General features: G+C 40.1%; 1 protein-coding gene across 2 annotated transcripts in view; it reads right to left on the reverse strand.

Annotated features, from left to right (window-relative positions):
• The window catches only part of LUZP2 (leucine zipper protein 2), a 701,970-nt gene that overhangs the window by 171,195 nt on the left and 508,566 nt on the right, over positions 1 to 22,209 (reverse strand). For both annotated transcript variants that reach the window (XM_040328360.1, XM_040328359.1), the window contains exons 6-7: positions 21,407 to 21,469; positions 16,707 to 16,769 (exon numbers count right to left, since the gene is read on the reverse strand). In XM_040328360.1, coding sequence (XP_040184294.1) covers positions 16,707 to 16,769; positions 21,407 to 21,469 — 126 coding nt within the window. The remainder of the gene's footprint in view (positions 1 to 16,706; positions 16,770 to 21,406; positions 21,470 to 22,209) is intronic.

Genomic DNA, 22,209 nt, shown 5'->3' on the forward strand with positions numbered 1-22,209 from the left:
CACACACAGAGTTGTAAACTTGTGAAAAGCATAATGTGAGCGAACAGTTATATAGCAACCAATAGAGGATTCAATTTAATGAGCCATATCAACAGAGCATTAATAGGATCTCCCAAAATGTTTTTGTCATTGCGGGAGTGAGGAATAACAGCCACAGTGATTAATTGAAGAATCAATTACTCTAGAATATTTAATAATTTGTATGTATGAGGCAAAGCAATGACACACTGACTCCGACAGAGGCTGTAAATTAGTTATTCGAATTTCCACTTTGCAGGTCACACATTTACAAGTTAAAATGGGTCACCTTAATGTAGCTCAAGGTAAAACAGTTGGATGCATAAATATTGTCCACATAAAGTTATACATTGTTATTGCATAGCAAAATAATTAAATGGCTTAAAATGTAACCCTTTTACCTTGACTTTTCACTTAAAACCCATGTAAACCCAAACATTAAAATCTTGGATAACCTTGAAGATGCAATGTTAATTTTCAATATTTCGAAAAAATTTAAATAAAGTTTACCTACAAAAATAAAAAATATATATAAATCAGAAGGAATGTTATATACCTTCAAGGTAATGTGTCTCTTGTCTTTTAATTCAGTAGAAATCTTTCATCCTCTGACGTCCACCTGCATCCCCATCCCCACCTCCATAATGTTTCAGTGCCACAGGGGGTTAATAGAACTGAGTAGCTGTCACAGGCTCTTCTCAAGAGTGTCAGACTATGCCCACCCAGCCCTTCAATTTGTAGAATACATTAATATAACTACTATGTCTGAAAAGTGATCCACCTGTTCCCCCATTCATAGATCCTGTATCATGAGTGCCTATGACTGCTTCTCAGTTCCATAAACTACCACCACACTGGGAGAATATGGAAGCAGTGGGGTGGGGGGCATCAGATGATGACATATTTCTACTAAATGAAAAGACAGATGCACAAGGGACACATCAGGATAAAGGTATGTAATGTCCCTTATGTGGATGATCTATTTTGTTAAGTAAACTTAGGCTTTACAGTGTATACTGTATATAGGCAATACTTTTTTTTACATTTTGAATAGAGTAAGGGAGGATTAAAAATAAATCCCCTGTCAATTTATGTTTTTGTTGTTGCATACCATTGGGTTAATTTCTCTTCGCTTCTTGTCCCAGAGATACAAAAGACATTTAAAAGAACTCTTCTAAAGTGTGGGAGATACTCCGCTAAATAAATGCCATCTTTGGAAGATTACCTCTTGTTCAGGAGACAGCTCTAAAATTTGGGATTTCCACTGACTTTTTATCTAGGTGAAAATGTTCACTAATACAAATAGAATGGCGAATCTCTTCAAATTATAGAAAAAAAAATGGTAGAAAGTCTAATGCCGCGTACACACGATCAGTCCATCCGATGAGAACGGACCGATGGACCGGTTTCATTGGTTAACCGATGAAGCTGACTGATGTTCCGTCGCGCCTACACACCATCGGTTAAAAAAACGATTGTGTCAAAACGCGGTGACGTAAAACACAACGTGCTGAAAAAAAACGAAGTTCAATGCTTCCAAGCATGCGTCGACTTGATTCTGAGCATGCATGGATTTTTTAATTTAAAGCAAGTTGGCTTTTTTTTAACCGATGGTTAAATAACCGATGGCGCCCACACACGATCGTTTTTGACCGATGAAAACGGTCCATCAGATCATTCTCATCAATTTAACCGATCGTGTGTATGCGGCATTAGCCTTCTTCATACAACTCAAAACTAAAGAAAGGTTTATTACCTATTATATATTACCTGTCTCGGTTTTATTTATGTCTGTGTCTCATTGGGAAGATTTCCTTTCATTTAATGTCCTAGAGATGAAAAAGGAAGTCAGAGAAAATCTCTACAGGCGAGAAAAATTCTCCTCCTAGATAGTTTTTGCCAGAACAGGTATCCCCATTGGAAAATGTTTCCTTTACCGCTTACTCTGGTGGCAAGTGTAAAATGTTAGACTTTCCATTACCGGATCCCCACAACACAGGCACAAACAGCAAAATGAAAACACTTGATAGGGGTTCTAATCTCTTCATAGTCTATAAAAATAAACTTTTTGGCTATACACATACACACAAATAAAAGGTTGTACCTTTTTAATCCACACTCCTACCGCACCACCAATCAGAAACCACTACTCTTAACAATATGAAATCACCAAGCAGTCACATAAAATGCAAACCTGGGGGTCATCGGAGGGGTGCGGGGGGATTGAGAACACTTATACTCTTTCTTGTCTCTCCCTAAGCTAGTTGCTTTCTTAGTTGGACCTAATAGGATTATTTTACTCTTCTAACTTATTTTATTTCTACTTAGTTAAGCTATTCAGCACTTATTTGATTAATCTTGTCATTGTCCAGGATTTAGTATTTATGTGACTTTAAAACAATAAATAATTGTATAAGATTGTAATCTATATACTATGAAAATAAAATATTTTGAAAGTAAAATGCAAACCTGATATAAAATGATCAACCTGTAAAGAATAGTAAGTCAATTACAGATGTCCACAAATGACATATGGCCTCCGTATCACTGCGTATATCAAGCCTGGTTTTAAAATGATCCCTCAACATGTGCCAGACATGTGCACATTGTGGCCAGGCAATAGTGTGCTTCCATTTACAACAGAGCTTATTTTTGCAAGCTTACACACTTATAATTAAATGTTTTAATCATATGAAGCTACTTGCCCAGGTTCCACTGAATCACTTTTTCTTATATTGCAATCACCTTTTGAAGCATATCTAAACTCAAAACAAAATAGCCTTTTATTGAAACAGTGCTTTATTAGTCCTTTGATCTTGATCTTACACTCAGGCCCCATACACACGAGAGGATTTATCCGCAGATACGGTCCAGCGGACCGTATCCGCGGATAAATCCTCTCGAGGATTTCAGAAGATTTCTATGCGATGGCGTGTACACACCATCGCATTGAAATCCGCGTTGAAATCCTCTGCCGATGACGTGTCGCGCCGTCGCCGCTATTATGACGCGGCGACGGGCGCGACGCTGTCATATAAGGAATTTCACGCATGCGTCAAATCATTACGACGCGTGCGGGGAACCCCTTTGGACGGATGGATCCGGTAAGTCTGTACAGACGAGCGGATCCATCCGTTGGAATGGATTCCAGCAGATGGATTTGTTGAGCATGTCAGCAAATATCCATCTGCTGGAAATCCATCCCAGGGGAGATTTATCCGCGGATAAATATCCGACGGAGTGTACACACCATAGAATCTATCCGCAGAAACCCATTTGATGGGATTTATCTGCGGATAGATAATATGGTGTGTATGGGGCCTCACTCCTCCACTGTTTCTATGAAGGGAGTCATGTTTGTCACACAGACTGTTTTCCTAATTTGGACAAAAAAAAGGGTTTCCTCTATTCATCTCTACTACATGGTAAAATAGGAATTAGTTTAGTAGTTTAAAAAAGACAGCTTGGAAGGTAGATACCTATCTTTGTACTAGTTTAGCTAACTGGAAGTTACAATTGATCAGCCGGTATTTTCTGTACTTGCTAAAATGTTCTTAGGCCTCGTACACATGGGCAAGAATCTCGTCAGGAAAAAAACACAGTTTTTCCAGACGAGATTCTTGGCAAGAATCTCTTGCCGCCCGAGTGTACACACAGATCTTTCAAAAGAACCGTCACATTCACTTGTCACATTCGATGCTTTCACCGCCATCTTGCTTCACCCTACCTATGCCGTGGAAGCTACCGTGCATGCATCAAAGTCATTTTGAGCATGCACAGGTTTCCATGGCAACAGGTAAGTATACACACTCTCTGGTTTTTCGTCGGGAAACAGGCCGACAAGAATTTCAACGAGAAAATGGAGAACAGGACCTCTATTTTTCTTGTCGAGATTCTGGCCAGATTTCCAAACGAGAAACCTGAAAGCCTCGTACACACGCTCGGTTTACTCTGACAGCAGTTTTCTTGCTGGTTCTTGTCGAGAAAACTGAGCGTATGTACGAGGCTTTAGACTAAAAAAAGTGAAAAAGAATGCAAATTATAAAATTTGTTATATGAATTTAGATACGGTATAAGTGTTCATCTTGGTGCCTGCATTAACTTGGGTGGAAAATTACAGGGTAGTAAACCCATTAAGGCAGACATTGGTCATCTTGTGGATTAGCAATCTAGAGACTAGCATTATTTGAACTTCTAAAGGTGTAGAGTACCCAGGCAATATCAGAAGATATAAGACAGAAATAATGTTTGGAGCAGACTTTGTTCTCTTTTTTCTCAGAGTACTTTTGTGAATTTTAATTGCCACAAATAACACTTAAAGTGGTAGTAAACTTATACTGAAAAATTTCCGTCATATCAAGTACTATTAAGAACTTAACTTTTCTCTGTGTTTGAAACATTTCCATCCTCTTTCTTTTTCATGTAATCCATCCTATTCTTTTGCCTACATTATCTACCCATGTGCATATTTGCCTCGTTTCACAGCACAATATTCGTGTTTGTAAATCCTTTGATTACATGCCAGGTCTCTGTCACGGTACAGCTCCGAGATACCTCAAGACTTTATTCCCATTCCCAAGCCCCGGATAAACCCCTGGTGACTTGCAACCTCACAGGGGGTGTAAACATTGCCCGTACAGTATGGCACACATAGGAAAGCACATGCAGAGGTATAGAGCTACTTGGACACAGAAGACTTTACTTAATATGGTGACTGCACCTGGAAAGGAAGATATGAAATAACACTTTTACTTTTACTGTACTTTATTTAACCACTTGCCACCTGCCAATGACAGATTGACGGCGGCAAAGTGGTTGCTTAATCCTGACTGGACGTCATATGACGTCCTCAGGATATTGAGCCGCTGCGCGCCCACGGGGGCACGCATCGCGGCGATCGTTGTTGCGGGGTGTCAGTCTGACAGAGACACTTTACCACGTGATCAGCCTTGTCCAATCACGGCTGATCACGATGTAAACAGGAAGAGCCGTTGATGGCTCTTCCTCACTCGCATCTGACAGACGCGAGTAGAGGAGAGCCGATCGGGGGGGGTTCACGCTTATTGTTTATTAGCGCAGCCCCCCCCCTCGGATCGCCACACTGGACCACCAGGGAATTAAAAAAAATAGTCAAAAAAATTGAAATAAAAAAAAGACAGTAAAAAAAGATGCCAATCAGTGCCCACAAATGGGCACTGATTGGCAACATGGATCCATCAGTGCCACCCATCAGTGTCCATCAGTGCCACCCCACAGTGTCCATCAGTGCCACCCCACAGTGCCAATCCATGCCCAGTGCCCACCTATCAGTGCCCATCTGTGCCACCCATAAGTACCATCAGTGCCACCCATAAGTACCCATCAGTGCCACCCATATGTGCCGCCCATGAGTGCCCATATGTGCCGCCTATGAGTGCCCAGTGCCGCCTATGATTGCCCTTCAGTGCCCATCAGTGCCACCCATCAGTGCCGCCTATGAGTGCCCATCAGTGCCGCCTATGAGTGCCCATCAGTGCCGCATACCAGCACCCATCAGTGCCCCATACCAGCGCCGCCTATCAGTGCCACCTCATCGGTGCCCATCAGTACTACCTTATCGGTGCCCATCAGTGCCACCTCATCGGTGCCCATCAGTGCCGCCATATCAGTGCCCGTAATTGAAAGAGAAAACGTACTTATTTACAAAAAAATTAACAGAAAAAAAGAAAAACTTTATTTTTTTTAAAAAAAAATCAGTCTTTTTTTAGTTGTTGCGCAAAAAAAAAATCGCCAGAGGTGATCAAATACCACCAAAAGAAAGCTCTATTTGTGGGAAAAAAAGGACGCCAATTTTGTTTGGGTACAGTGTAGCATGGCCGCGCAATTGTCATTCAAAGTGCGACATGGCTGAAAGCTGAAAATTGGCTTGGGCGGGAAGGTGCGTAAGTGCCCTGTATGGAAGTGGTTAAAAAAGGAGATGGCGTTTACTACCACTTTAAATTCACATTTGGCTCATGACATAATAAAAATAGCTCCAAGTCTCATCAGCTGAGTTTTGGGACCAATTCTACTAGAGACTGTAATATGGATTTCACAAGGAGTAGACATTAAATAGTAACCTAGCACAGATGATGCTGAAGGAAGAGCAAGTGAAGATACTGCATGACATTCCTTGACACTCTTGCTATACTATTATCTTATCCTTAACTGACAGTAGGGTGTAGATTGGTACATATTTTTTTTATGAGCTTGGGTTTTGCCATTTTAGCCTCCGCCTTTTTTTTTTTTATGTATACTGGAATATACGTCATTCTTCCTTAATCATAACACCTACATTTAGAGCACTAATTATGTAAGCAGTACAAAAGACATTCCGCACAATCTATATATACTATTAAATCTACAGTGCAATCACAGCTTACTAGTCATGCGGGGCAGAGTTTTATGGATTGAGCTCTTGTAAAGTAGTGTAATTAATTCAAATAAAGTCCATTTCAAGAAGCAATAGTTGCCTATTGTCATATATATTCGGTGAGGCCGTGTAAAAGAAATCTTTAAGTGCCTCTCTGACTTGTTTTACACCACTTTGGAAAATAACTCTGTTTTATTCCACCCTCTCATTTTATCTCCATGTTGACTCCTGTCATTTTGTGCTTTAAACCTATTATATATTGTATATCATTTGGCGTTACAGTTACAAAATCATTATAACTATTTCATACTTCATATCAGCACAAACTACATATAGCTTACTACACCAAATGCATTACCTGTAGTATGCTATGATATAGCAGATGCTTTGCTTATTCTGCACAAACACAATCTCTGTTTTTCAATACAATGGTATAAACTAGGTTTATTAAAATAATTTTGTGTGTATGTTTTGTGTAAAAAAAAATGCTCAATTGCATCTGGTGTAACTTACTTTATAATGAAGTCCCATGTAGTGCAGGCCTCTGGATCATAGAGAAATCTTGCAGGGGTGGCTGCCCTCTTCCTATCATCAAACCTCCAGTGCTGCAATGGTTAACAGTATCTGGTTTTGAGGCAGAACAGCATTACAGATAGTCTGACGTGGATACGTCCCCTCTGTTCTACTCTTCAATTGGAAACAGTTCTTTAAGTGATTACACTGACTCTTCCCCCATTCACAGATAAGTGTAATCAGTGAAAGAACCTTCCCCCACTGGAAGAGACGGAAGGTGGGTAAGTGTCCCCACTGGAACATCAGTACTGCTGTTCTGCCTGAAGACTCAAAGCTGTTAACCATTGCAGCACTGCAAGTTCAGAGACAGAAAGAGGACAGGCATCCCTCAAATGAAGATTTAAATGGCTAAAGCTGTAGAGATTTTTTTATTAAGCTAAACTTCAGCTTTAAGTAAAAGACAAGCAACTTAAAGTGTTTGCAAAGCCAAAGAGGTAGAAAATGGTTACAACCACTATTTTTCTGTCTTTAGACTACTAGGGAAATATCCCTTGACTTAGGCCTCGTACACACGATCAGTCCATCCGATGAAAACGGTTTGAAGGACAGTTGTCTTAGGTTAACCGATGAAGCTGACTGATGGTCCATCACACGTACACACCATAGGTTAAATAACCGATCGTGTTGGAACGCGGGGACGTAAAACACAACGACGTGCTGAAAAAAATGAAGTTCAATGCTTCCAAGCATGCGTCGACTTGATTCTAAGCATGCGCGGGTTTTTAACCAAGGGTTTTGCATACTAACGATCGGTTTTGACCTATCGGTTAGCAATCCATCGGTTAAAATTTAAAGCAAGTTTGCTTTTTTTAACCAAAGGTTAAATAACCTATGGGGCCCACACACGATCGGTTTTGACCGATGAAAACGGTCCGTCAGCCCTTCTCATTGGTTTAACCAATCGTGTGTACGCGGCCTAACTGTTCCTGAGACACAACAGGAAATCTCCTAGACAGCTGTTCCTGGAACAAGTGTCCCATTGTTCTGCAGACAGATTCACAGAATTAAATCACAAATAAAAATGTACTAGATATACAAAATATATTTTACTGTGAAAAAGCTGCTATTTTCAAGTAAAAATATCTAGTCTCCCATGGTACACAGAACAAAGAAACGCAAAGGCTTTAGTAAATATAAACTGATAAATACCTTTTCTCATCAGCAATTAGAGCAGTATTGTGAGTGAGTGAGTGAGTGAGTGAGTGAGTGAGTGAGTGAGTGAGAAACATAGAGCAGTATTGTGACTGTCTGTTTAAAGCTTGTAGGAGAAGTTTTCACTTTCCCTGACCCTCTGTCTGGATAGTGTTGGTTGGCCCTGTGCTAATCGTATGCACTCTCCCAAGAAAAAAAAAACTCTCTAGCAATACACACCAAACTGAGCATGTGCAGCCTGTCCACTAATGCTCTGTTCTATCAGGAAATGGTCTGAAGTCAGTGGAAGAAGAGGAGGGTCAGGAGGCAGGATCACACAGCATTTTTACACAATGCAGAGGATTAACCCCTTAGTAGGGATGAGGCGAACACCCCCCTGTTCGGGTAGCACCAGAACCTGTGAACAGACCAAAAGTTTGTGTGAAATTTAGAACCCCGTTAAAGTCTATAGGACGCGAACGTTTGAAATCTAAAGTGCTAATTTTAAAGGCAAATATGCAAGTTATTGTCATAAAAAGTGTTTGGGGACCTGGGTAAAAACGGTCGTTTTTCGGGAGCAGTGATTTTAATAATGCTTAAAGTGAAACAATAAAAGTTAAATATTCCTTTAAATTTCGTACCTGGGGGGGTGTATAGTAAAATTAAAAAAAAGGTGGTGTCCCCCCAAATTCAATTGCTAGGCCCTTCAGGTCTGGTATGGATATTAAGGGGAACCCCGCATCAAATTTAAAAAAATAACGACATGGGGTTCCCCCTAAATATCCATTCCAGACCCTCCAGGTCTGGTATGGATTTTAAGGAGAACTCACCCCAAATAAAAAAAAATGGCGTGGAGTTCCCCCCAAAATTCCACACCAGACCCTTTATCCAAGCACGCAACCTGGCAGGCCGCAGGAAAAGAGGGGGGGACGAGAGAGCGCCCCCCTCCTGAACCATACCAGGCCACATGCCCTCAACATTGGGAAAATGTTTGAGGGTCTGTGACCCCCACAACCCTTGCCCGGTGGTTTTGGGGGTCTGCAGGCAGGGGGCTTATAGGAATCTAAAAGACCCCTTTAACAAAGGGGACCCCCATATCCCGCCTCCCCTATGTGAATTGGTGATGAGGTACATTGTACCTCTAACATTTCACAAAGTGTCTGGTGTGGATTTTTGGGGGGAACGCCACACCATTTTTTTTATGAATGACTTTTCTCTGTATTACCGGGAGCCGACAATTCATTATAGCCGCAAGTGATTGTAAATTACTTGTTTTCCTTCAGAAATGACACTTTGTGCAGGGACAGTTCTAAGCACGGGAAACAAGCACTACTTCACAAGCATACTATACACCCCCCCTAGGTATGAACTTTAAAGGAATATTTCACTTTTAATGTTTCACATTATTAAAATCACTTTTCCGAAAAAACTGCAGTTTTTTTGCATTGATACATGTCCCCTGGGACAGGACCCAGGTCCCCAAACACTTTTTATCCTTGTCTGGGCTGTCCCAGTGACGTAGCAGAGTGTGCGTCAGAGGGGGACGGGGTCACGTGACGCGTGGCCGCCTCCCCTATAAAAGAAACGTCAAAGCATTGGCACGTCATTTGCTGAGCTGTGCTCTGAATGGATGGATGTTCTCATCGCTGGACCAATCGCTGGACACATCACCCGTCGCTGGACACATCACCCAGCGCTGGATAGACAACGATGGAGCAGCAAACAGCACCGATCGTCTATTTTCACCGCTGGATTTTTATTTGGTTTAATTAATAAAGTAATTTGTTCTACGGTGTGTGTTTTTTTTTCTGAAACTAACTTTTTACACTTCCTTCGTGAAATGGTAGGGGTATAGTGTACCCCATTACCATTTCACACAGGGGGGGTCAAGATCTGGGGGTCCCCTTTGTTAAAAGGGGTCTTCCAGATTCTGATAAGTCCCCTGCCTGCATACCCCCACAACCACCGGGCAAGGGTTGTGGGGATGAGACCCTTGTCCCCATCAACATGGGGACAAGGTGCTTTGGGGGGCACTCAAACCAATGTTGAGGGCATGTGGCCTGGTGAAGTTCAGGAGAGGGGGGGGGCCACACTCTTTTCTGCGGCCGGCCAGGTCAACGCGCTCGGATAAGGGGTCTGGCGTGGATTTTAGGGGGAACTCCACGCCATTTTTTTTTTTATTTGGGGTGGAGTTCCCCTTAAAAATCCACACCAGACCTAAAAGGGTCTGGTTATGGATATTTAGGGGGAACCCTACGTCATTGTTTTTTTAAATTGACGGTGGGGTTCCCCTTAATATCCATACCAGACCTAAAGAGTCTGGTTATTGAATTTGGGGGGACCTCCGCGCATTTTTTTTTACTAAAAGTCCGTGTCCCATTGACTTCAATAGGGTTTGGAGTTCGGGTTCCCGACCCAAACTTTTTTTTTAAAGTTCGGGTTCGGGTTCGAACCCGAACATCCAGGTGTCCGCTCAACTCTAGCATTGACCAAATATGGTCATGATGTAGGGTGGAGCTACCGAGTTCAAAAAGTTCACAAAATAGGTATCCAGTAGACATGTGCAGGATGAAAAAATGTGTTTTGTTTCGTTTCGTTTGGATTTGTTATTTAATCAAATTTGTTTAGTTAAGTTTGTTGCATTCATTACATTCGTTTTCGGGATTCATTTCGTATTCAAAAAAATTCTACCGCATTCGAAAAAACTCTACCGCATTCGAAATAATTTTAAAGCATTCGAAAACAAATCTACCGAATTCGAAAAAAACTATCAAATTCGAAATAATGCTACCACATTTAAACTAAAACTATATATAACCATTTCCTGAAATATATATATAGAGATATATATATATTTATATATAACATCTTCTGAAATTCGAATTTTGTATAGAATGGCATTCTGATGCCAGCTACAATAACATTCAGGGTAGCGCCACATGTCCCAGCGTCCACAGTGTCCAGATAGTGGCACATGGGCAATAGGGAACTGCAAGTCCCAGCAGTACTAGTTTTCAGATAGCAGGACGCATCCACTTTGGACTTTGCACAATATTTCTTGCATGACAACACAAACTTTATGAACTTTGTTTTTTAATTATTTATTATCAATTTGATGACCTTTTGTGGTATATATACGTGATGAATTAATCTTTATGAATTTCCTAATCACTCATATGCACTTTATGGTTATTGGTGTTATGACAGCACTTCATTTCTGTATTTCAGTGTGATTTTAATGAAGCATTTAAAGCACCCTTAATGAAAGTGCAACATTTTTTTTTCTTTCCATATATATATATATTAGAATGCAAATGACTTTAACATACCATTCTGTGGCTTATTTATGATATCATCAAAATGTTCACTGTGTATAAGACACACTCTGGACTGCAGAAGTTTCAGCAAAACAATTAAAAATGTTTTTGGGGGGGATATGGTGGCTGCCCATGCTATTTTCAGGCACATAGCTGCGATCAAGGTTATTAATATGATATACTTTTTCAAATTTTAGTGACACTTTCATGCAATATTTCCTTTAGTTTACATGTAATGTAATTATCAATTTTTACAATTTGTAAAGCTTAATGCCCAACTTACATGTTTAGGTGTGATAATGTCTAGCAATTACGGTACATTTACATGTAAAATACTGTTTCTGTTGAATATTAGACATAATACTGATGTCTGTTTTAGCAAGCTAATAGTGATTTGTGATCTGTTGTCTTAAGTCTGAGAACATTAGTTTAGCTTGTACTGGACACTTTAATAATTCCAGCAATAGAGTATCTGGTGATATCATATTAAACCCTTTATAATTAATAGGTTGTATTCCTAAGTTTCTCAGAAATCAAATGGCATATAAATGGCTTTATGTTGAGTGCAAAACAAATATTCTAAATGACTGAAAAATAATAGGCTATAAAAAAACATCTACGGCTTCTGACCCCATGTCTAAAGTAATTTTATATATTACCAGAACTCAACTCCATTTCTTTTTTCCCTACCTGTTCTCTGCTTTTATTTTCTTCTATTTTTTTTCCTGTTCACTTTCTCTTTCTTTTCTTTCAGCCTTATTCCTTTGCCTTTTACATTTCAAAACAATGTATCGATCCCCAGAGTGGCTCTCAGTGTGCTGACTACAACCCCTTCCAAAGGAAACTACATTGTTTATCACTTCCCAACCTTTGACTTATTTAAGTCCTGGAGCTATTCTTTTCTTTAATCACTTGAATGATTCACACTCGCTACAACTGTTTACACAACATATGTTTCCTAAGCCTTTCTGAGCCTTGTTTAACATTTTTTTTTCTCCTGGTGTATTTTTCTTGTTTCTTATCCAAATGTAAACCTGAACTCCAGGCAACTGGAATGAATGTATGTCAATGGTTTTGCTTGTTGGAAGTTTGGTGAATCTATTCAGCAGATTTTGTGATCTAGGCACCTTTGTACGAGAGCACAACCAGGTCTTGGACCTCCGTGCTGACTACACTGCTAATAGGCAACTTGGCCTGCTTCAGGAGCATCCCCACAATATAATGGCACAATAGCAGCTATAGTACACTGATTGGGCCATCCATTTGCTCTCCCAATTTGTAAAGATTTTCCTTACAACAACAAAGCCCCAACTGAGTACTGGCCCTTCCTCTCCTACTGTTAGTGTTGTGCAGAGGATTACATGAGTCTGAGATTAAATCAATTAATTATACTTCTATGTTCTGCCAAAATTCCAAGTTATTCATTGGCTCCTGTGGTGTTATTGTTGAAGTTTGCCTGCCCTCTTCAACCCCTGACACAAAAGGTAGGACCAGGGGCATGGCCAGCAGCCGGGAACATGGCCTACATGGTAATCTAGCTCCAGGACAATCCTCTAGCTCTTAGCAGCTCAAAGCAACACGGGGCAGCAGAGATCGCTTAAATTGCAGTTGGGTGACTGCAGCTACCCTCGGCGCTTAAGATGGGCAAACGAAAATCACGAGAAGGGCCCCGCAGGCATATTGACTTCTTCACGCTGGCCAGAGCTTCTTTCCACCAAGATGGCGTTGGGTTGAAAGTGTCACCTGCAGCCTTGCATAGTAGCTCTTCACACAGAACCCAGTCCACTGCCTTAACTAACTACTGTACTTTTTATCCATCACACAGCCCACATAAATACCAACTCAGACAGGATTCCACACTGTCGGGTATGGGAGACTGTAATGAGTAGTAAAGTATACTAGAAGATACAAGAAAGCTTATTGATCGCATTGAAAACTTTCCCACTGCTGGTCAACCAATAGTGGACACAGCTCTTAAAGATATGCTTGTCTCCCTATGGGGTACTTTATATACAGACATGCTTTCTTTTGTAAAAAAAAACACAAATCATCCACGCTCAATTTTAATAATAGTATGGAAAAGCTGCTAGCACAATTCTTCCAGCGTTCAAAACAAAAACAATATATCATAAGTGCAGCGCTTATACAGTGTTAATAGTCCAAACGTTCAAAGAATATGACTTCTCACATATATATATATATATAAAAAGTCCAAAAAGTCTGTGCAGGTCCACACAGAAAGGTGCTGGGAAGGATCCGTCACCAAATGGAGAAGTTCACACAGACCCTTACCCCAACAGGTGGACCACTTAATCAAAAGCAGCCAAAAGCGCTTATGAATAATCTACTGCAGCTTTCCACACATGTAAGATGACTGGTTGTTTAGGAACCAACACAATCGTCCTTGGACGTTGTCTCGCAAGACGAGCAGTGCTCAAGCCTCTGGAGTGTGCAGTACCACATGTGGCCAGAGGTAGGGATGCCAGAGACACTCAGAGATGCTCGGAGTCCACTGCTAGGAGACACTCCAAGTGTTTCCCAGCATCTCCAAGCATCTCCAAGTGATCTCCTAGTGTCTCTGAGTGTTTCTGAGTGTCTCAGCCCCCCCCCACCACTGGCCACATGCAGTACTACATACACTAGCAATGACACTGGAATGAATTTCCATTGATTCCTATGGGGAAACTCACTGAAATACGAGTGCTTTGGATTACAAGCATGTTTCTAGATCAAATTATGCTCGTAATCCAATGTACTACTCCACATACTTATTTACCAATAGAACTCATAGAGAAAGACCAAACTACTAAACCTGAATAATTTTTTCACTGCAATATGACACCTTAATCTGACATATTCAATGTCTGGTTCACACATAAGGTTTTTTCTACTGGACTGTTGATACAACTAGCAGCTAGGGAAAAATAATAAGGAAGGCTTTTATAACGTGGTCCAGGTTCAAAATGTCAAAAGCCTCCATGCAAGTGCTTAATAATAATGCAGTTTGGAAATACTATAACTTCCTGTTACACTCTATCTTATGGATTTATAAATATCTAATTTGCCAAATATTCAAACTTAAACCTGCATTTACACTGATTTCACAAGTGACAAGTTCACTTACTTCTCCATCCATCTATTAGCCCTATTTGGGTTACCGATAGGAAAGTTGCAATGCAGTATTTACTAGACATGTCCATTTGTTTTTCGTCCGAATGCATTTTTGTCTGAATTTCGGGTACTTTCGTTATCTTTTTAACAAACGAAAATGAACGCGCAGGATCCGAAATCAAAAAGATCCAAAAATGCTTTATTTTCGTGTTCGTTGCTACAACAGTTCGATATAGATAGGAGATTCGACATGATGCTGACAATAGCAATCTGTGTCTTTCGAACCTGCGGTCGAATGTGCCAAACCTTAACTCTATTAGTCCAAGATTATTCTACATAGCGAGAAAAGATTTGACATTATAGAGACAGTGTTGGGGTAGACCATTAGACATGAACGACAAAGATTAGACGAAGCAGCGAAAAACATACAAATGTCGAATCTGTCATTGAAGGCTTATGGTGTCTGTCGAAAGTTCTAAGAAGATTCGACAAGCAGTTAAACCGTATGATGCCACGATCGTACATTTACGGTCAAATGCTCCACCCATAGGCTATAGAAGAATTTGATGTTGGTTGACTAGTAATAACAATTGATAAATATAATTATTACTAGTGTCATACAACATTTAGAATTATTCTACAGCTTGTAGATGGAACATTTGACCGTAAATGTACGAATGCGGCGTCGTACAGTTTAGCTGCTTCGTCAAATCTTCTTAAAACATTCGACAGATAGCATAAGCCTTCAATGACAGATTCAACCTAAATTTATTTGGATTTTTGGACTAATGCATTTTTATTTTTTTTTGCATTTTTTAACTAAACAAAATAAACAAAAACTAATTTCAGGAGTAACCAAATAAATGTATTTTTCGGACAGAAACGAAATTCCGAAACAAAATATTTCAGTGTGCACATGTCTAGTATTTACCAAAGCTTCCCATATCTTAATAGCAGCAAAGGCTGACGGTCACTTGTAAATAGAAACAGTCTTTGGCTCCAAATTTGTCCAAAGTGAGTTATAGAGTTCACACTCAGTGTACTTATTAGGGATGAGCCGAACACCCCCATGGTTTGGTTTGCATCAGAACATGCGAACAGGCAAAAAATGTGTATGAACAAGCGAACACCATTAAAGTCTATGGGACACGAACATGAAAAATCAAAAGTACTAATTTTAAAGGTTAATATGCAAGTTATTGCCATAAAAAGTGTTTGGGGACTCGGGTCCTGCCCCAGGGGACATGTATCAATGCAAAAAAAAGTTGTTAAACTGCATGTTTCTCAGGAGCAGTGATTTTAACACTGCTTAAAGTGAAGCAATAAAAATGAAACATTCCTTTAAATATCGTGCCTGGGGGGTGTCCTTAGTATGTCTATAAAATAGCACGTTTTGCTGTGGTATTGTTCTAAACATGGGAACAATGCGCTATATAACAGGCATACTAAGGGGGCAGCCCAGACATGATATTTAAAGGAATATTTGATTCTTATTGTTTCACTTTAAGCATTATTAAAATCACTGCTCCTGAAAAAACTGCAGTTTTTAAAACCTTTTTTGCATTACTACATGTCCCCTGGGGCAGGACCCAGGTCCCCATGCTGTTTTTCTGCCGGAAAAAAAAAGGGAGCAGGATCTCTTTTTTCCCATCAGGAAAAAATCCTAGCGGGAAAACCGTTTCTCTGTATGCAATTTCAACGCGCAAAAAAACACGCATGCTCAGAATCAAGTCGACGCATTCTCGGAAGCATTTAACTTAATTTAACTTAATTTTTCTCTGCTCGTCGTAGTGTTGTATGTCACTGCATTTTTGACTGTCAGGATTTGGTGTGACTGTGTGTACGCAAGACAAGCTTGAGCGGAATCCAGTCGAAAAAACATTGTTTTTTTTTCCCGACGGGAAAACCGCTCGTGTGTACGTGGCATCAGACATGGTGACATGTCCAAACATAATTTCTAACTGTGATGCAAACCTGTATATTTTTTCCATGTCTGTGTCAAAAAATACCCTTTTTGCCATACATTTTGCAATAGCCTAACTGAATCACTGAATTTGAATGTATTTCTATAGCTCCTGACCTCTACAAAACTTCTAAAGTATTCTTGTATCTACTGTTGGGCACTAGACATAATACTTAATCTTGCTCTAAAAATGTTGACTTACCTTAGAAACTAAATCTTTCTTGCCATACCGAAGCTCTTTAAGCTGGGCCTGTATGCGTTTTGACTAAAAAGAAAAAGAAAAAGACATCATCAATAAACTAAATTCCCTGTAAACATAAACATAGATATACTATTCATTTTAACAATAGGTCAAGCTTTTTACCAACCTACCGATCAACCAACATATACTATCATCTTAGTGAAATTACTTTTATTTGAGAAACGAAAAGCAATATTGCTCTGACAATATTTCATCTGAGTATTAGAAATTCATAGACACAGGAATGAATGACTGGCTAAAAGTAGAGTGACAAATTCTTTCTATTCAGTGCTGTCTTCATGGAAATCGTTTTCAATAATTTATATGCTAATAGAAATGCACTGGCTTATCGAGACTATGATCTAGTAGCTGGATTTGGTATAACAATGATTTCTCCTTTATGCTGGAGTGTTCAGATATAAGAACACCCTGTGAGCCAATATAGAAATACGAGTTGCTGACTTTATTTATGATAGGGTTCATCTCCCCGCAAGGTCGGTTTGGCTTCTAACACATGCAGCCTTATTCAATAAATGTTTGCAAAGTGTTAAAGGTGTTAGTGTACTTTTAGTGTGCCTATCTCTTACTGCTCCCCACTCCCTTTTCCCAGAGATTTGGTCAAAGTGTATGTTTGCCTGTAGCGCCTCTTATACTAGTTTTTTTTTGTTGTGCTGCCTGTTTGGTGCCATGTGATATTTGCTCTGAACTCTTGAAAAATTCTGCACAGTGATACCTCTGCACGCATACCATGTACCCAATTAACTTTGGTGGAAAGCTTATCTTGTGGCTGTCATTCTGGTGATGAACTTTCCATTTAAGTTAATGGTTTCCATAGTGCATATTTAAAAGTAACGCAAACCAGAATTTTGAAGAGCTAGGGAGAAAGACTGTGTGGCACTGGTCAGCAAAAATCTCACAGAAGCCAGGTTATGTGTAAGTAGAAGATGACCAAGCCTCTTTACGGGGAAGGGACGCAGAAAAAGATATGCAAACTTGTGGCAGAATGCCTTGAGTGCTTCCGCCAAACAGTGCCTCCTGCTCTCTCACCCTTCCAGCAGACCAAGAGCTAATACCAGCCCTTTTATCCTAAACATTGTACACTGTTTATTGAACAGAAATACAGGTTTTTATACAGTTTAAAGGTGGGTCAGTCACTACATGAAAAATAAAACTAAATATTACCCAAAACATTGGTTAGATAATGAGGTAAAGTTGACCCAAGGCTAATCCCATCATGTAGGAACCTCCAAGAGTTAGCCAAATTAGCCAACAGACAGAAACAATAGGTGACCCAATTAACTCAATTAACAATGAGAATTTACACCTAGACAATGGTTTGTTTAATCAGAGATCACAGACTGTTCGGCACCAGTCTACAATTGTCTATGAGACAACAATTATAAAATGTTCCAGCAGTCTGAAAAAGTGAAATTATTTTATCTTCATAGATTTCTTGAGGGATATTGTTGATAAAGATTTCTGTCCCAAGTGAACAAGCCTCTCCAACCAGTCTACATGAGGGCCACCATATTCCCTCTTACTATTCATCTGGACAAGATTAATATCACATCTTTCCATCCATCCCAGAAGGGAAACGTCATTGTCCTTATTCAGAGAATTAATCCAAGGCTCAGTCTCATCGTTCATCATATGGTTGTCAAATATTAGAGGATGATCTGCTCTCTATGGGATCAGACTAAACTGAGCTCTTTTTCATGCTCTGACTGGGATAAGCAGACAAAATCCTCAGTCTCCTCCCTCCATTGGCCATAATCAGTGGGTAGGAGGCAAGCCCCAACTCCCGTCCAAATGCCCCTTTCCCATTTCGGTCTGACACAAAACTCATTCAAAAAGAATCTGTCACTAATATAAAATAAAATGTGATAAAAAGCATGCTGCAAAAAGCACCAATAAAAATGTACCTCCCTGATGCTCAGTGAGTCCGTGACCTGGGGCAGAGTGGCTAAAGGATCTTTAGCATACCTGGCCCCCCATCAGGGTTCCATCTGCCATTCTCTACACCACTACAGCACACAGTAGTGGGGCAGTGGCTAGTGGATGGAACTGCAGTGTACTGCATGGACCAGTCATTTGTGTCTGATGTTGACCACTGTGCCTCAGGCAAAGGAGCCAAGAGGGCTCACCATACACTTGTCAGGTACTCAAATGGCCTTGTTAAATAAAACAGGTAAAATGCTGCACCTACTTAGTCACTTTTGAGATGTAATCTTAAAGGGGTAAAGTCACCAGCAGAGTATTAATTTATTGTCTTTTTCATCTTAGCAGGGGTGTATTATAATGCCGCTACTCACCACTGTACCTGGTGAGTAAACAATATTAAAACCTGTTAAAGATTACATATTACTTATCCTGCAAGCTGTAACTTTGCTACAGCTACAGCAAAATGTCAAATGTCAGTATACTTAAAGCTAAGTTCCAGCCTGTATAATAAAAAAACAGCATCTTCACTAATGAAAACAGGAAATAAAGCCTCACGGCTTTTAAAAAAAGAGTGATGCTCCACATACTCAAATTCCTGGCCCTCCTCCCCAGCTCCCAACACTCCCAATCCTGGACACAATATTAGGTTCGGACCCTAAGAAACTGACCTACCATATTCTATACCGATCTTAGTACTCCCTCTGTCACTAAGCTGCCTATCAACTCAAATTCTGATGGTCACAAGATGTTGGGAAAGTGGAGAATGAGGATTTGGCTTAAATACTAGATGCATGTAAACAGGTGTCTCCCAAGACTTCAGATTGCCTCACAGAGCTTTATATTTTGCATAGAGCATACCTGACCCCAGTACACTATGCCATATATCTCCCCTCTCACTCTCCCACATGTCCCAGATGCCCAAATCCCCAGGGGGGGGGGGCGGCTGCTTTCACATTTTGTGGGACTGTCCAGTCCAGTCATACATGATTACTGGTCGCAAGTGGTTAAATTCCTCCACGACAAGATGGGCTCACCTATGACAGTTGACCCCAGACTATGCTTGTTAGGTTTTTTCCTAACCCTGAAGATGACAAGTTTGACAAGTTTGACACTTTTCCTACAGAAGCAGAGTACTGTTTATCGCTGGGAAGCTCATTTCACACAAATGGATGCAGGCACTCCCTCCCACTCTACAAGCCTGGTGTCATGAAGTTAATTCTGTATTGCCTTACAAAAAGCCGTATCTATACACACAGAGGGTGCCCAACCTCATATAACAAAATCTGGGCCTGAAGGCTGGCTGTCGAAACCTGTCTATAAGTACAAGTTGATACCAAATGTCACCAGTCTATTTTGCAATCATCTGCAGGTCTTCTGAAATGTGACCACAGTTGTTTCCTCTTCATATATACTGCATAGTTTTATTCCCCCCCCCCCCTTTTTTTTCATATTATCTATTTTTAACGGAGCAGTTGTGGATGGCTGTCCTTATTTAAGACTGCTGTACTTATTTATTTTGTATGCATTTACACCAGTTGTTTTACTATTCTCTTACCATCATTTCAATGAAACACATTTGTGGCTGGGTTCACACTACTGCGAATTGGATGCGGCTTCTACACATTCAATTTGCAATAGCAGGAGATTTTGACCAGCTCTATGGAGCTGGTTCACATATCTCCGCTGCGGCTCCAGTGAGAATTTGCACAGGGGTCCTGTGCGTCTTTTGGTCAGTTTCAGGTCTGAATTCAGCCCAAAATTTGTGTTGAAATGGGACATGAAACGGTGAACGGGGACACACCGGACCCCTGCTGTGAGCCGCATGCGAATATAGTATGAAACCAGTCTGAAAGTTAAAGGAGTTGTAAAGGAAAACATTTTTTGGCCTAAAATGAATGTCTGCAAGGTAGACAGACAGATCAGTGTAATGATTCTGTTAAAAAAAACGAGTAAATACCTATTAAATTCCTTCTTCTAGATCACCTCCAGCGTTCTAGTTTCTGTTCTCTCATTCACTTCCTGGTTTGCGGCGCTCGTTCATGTAAGAACTACATTTCCCAGTATGCATTGCGGCACACCCAGTAATTCACACCTCCTTGAAGTCTCTAACATGTAGAGAGCGTCCTGCCGCACAGATGTAGTTCCCAGGAGGGGGCGAGCACGTCACTGACCACCGCAGTAAAGCCTCCCTTTGCGGTGGTGAGTAACAATCAGACAAGCAGGAAGTGAACAGAACAGAGAAGAAATAGAGCAACTTCTGAGCAAAAACGAACAATGAGGAAGTGAAAAGAGGAATGTCTGCAGGTAAAGGATGCTTATTATGAAATTTTTTTTTTTCCTTTACAACCCCTTTAAAAAAGACTGAAGGAGAGTTTTCAGATAGAACTCTGGAAGGCTGCAACACTCACTACATACTACCCCAGGCTTAAAAAATGTATTTATAGTGGAGTTGCACTTTAACACCTTCAACATTCATTGCAGACATTGTACTTGCCTCATAAAATGCTTGCCTTTTAGCATACATTTATATCGATGTCAAAAGACAGAGCTGTACATCTACTTACTGTTCTAACACAATGCACTACTTATACATCAACACAGAGAAATGTCAAGTCTGATAAAACATTAATTACTTATATTTTTCATTCAGAATCGCTAGGTCAGATCCCTTCATAAACATTTCAGTTAGCATTTAGCCAGTTAAAGAAAGTCTTACTCACTTCTTCAGCACGGAGACCACAAAGTTTGTTTCCAGATAGTAGTTTGTTCTTCAGGCTTTTATTCTGAGAAAAAAAAAAGATAGAAACTGTTCAGACTGTAATTATAAATTGCAGCATTTTGATACTTAAAGCTGAATTCCAGCCATATGTAAAATCATCAATGTTTACAGTTAACCGCTTCCATACAGGGCTTTTATACCCACATCCATACCAGGCCTATTCTGGCACTTCTCTCCTACATGTACAAATCATATTTTTTTTGCTAGAAAATTACGCAGAACCCCCAAACATTATATATGGTTTTTTAGCAGACACCCTAGGGAATAAAACGACAGTCATTGAAACGTTTTATCTTGCACGGTATTTGCGCAATAATTTTTCAAACGCCTTTTTTTTGGAAAAAAATTGTTTCATGAAAAAAAATAACAAAACAGTAAAGTTAGCCCATTTTTTTTGTAAAATATGAAAGATGATGTTACACCGAGTAAATAGATACCTAACATGTCACGCTTTAAAATTGCGCACACTCATGGAATGGCTTCAAACTTCGGTACTTAAAAATCTCCATAGGCAACGCTTTGAAATTTTTTACAGTTTACCAGTTTAGATTTACAGAGGAGATCTAGTGCTAGAATTGTTGCTGGCACTCTAACGCATGCGGCGATACCTCACATATGTGGTTTAAACGGCGTTTACATATGTCGGCGGGACTTGCGTGTGCGTTCGCTTCTGCGCGCGAGCTACTGGGGACAGGGGCGTTAAAAAAAAAATGTTATTTCTTTTTTTTTTTTACATATTTATTT

Source organism: Rana temporaria, chromosome 11, assembly GCF_905171775.1.
Source record: "Rana temporaria chromosome 11, aRanTem1.1, whole genome shotgun sequence".
NCBI lineage: Eukaryota > Metazoa > Chordata > Amphibia > Anura > Ranidae > Rana > Rana temporaria.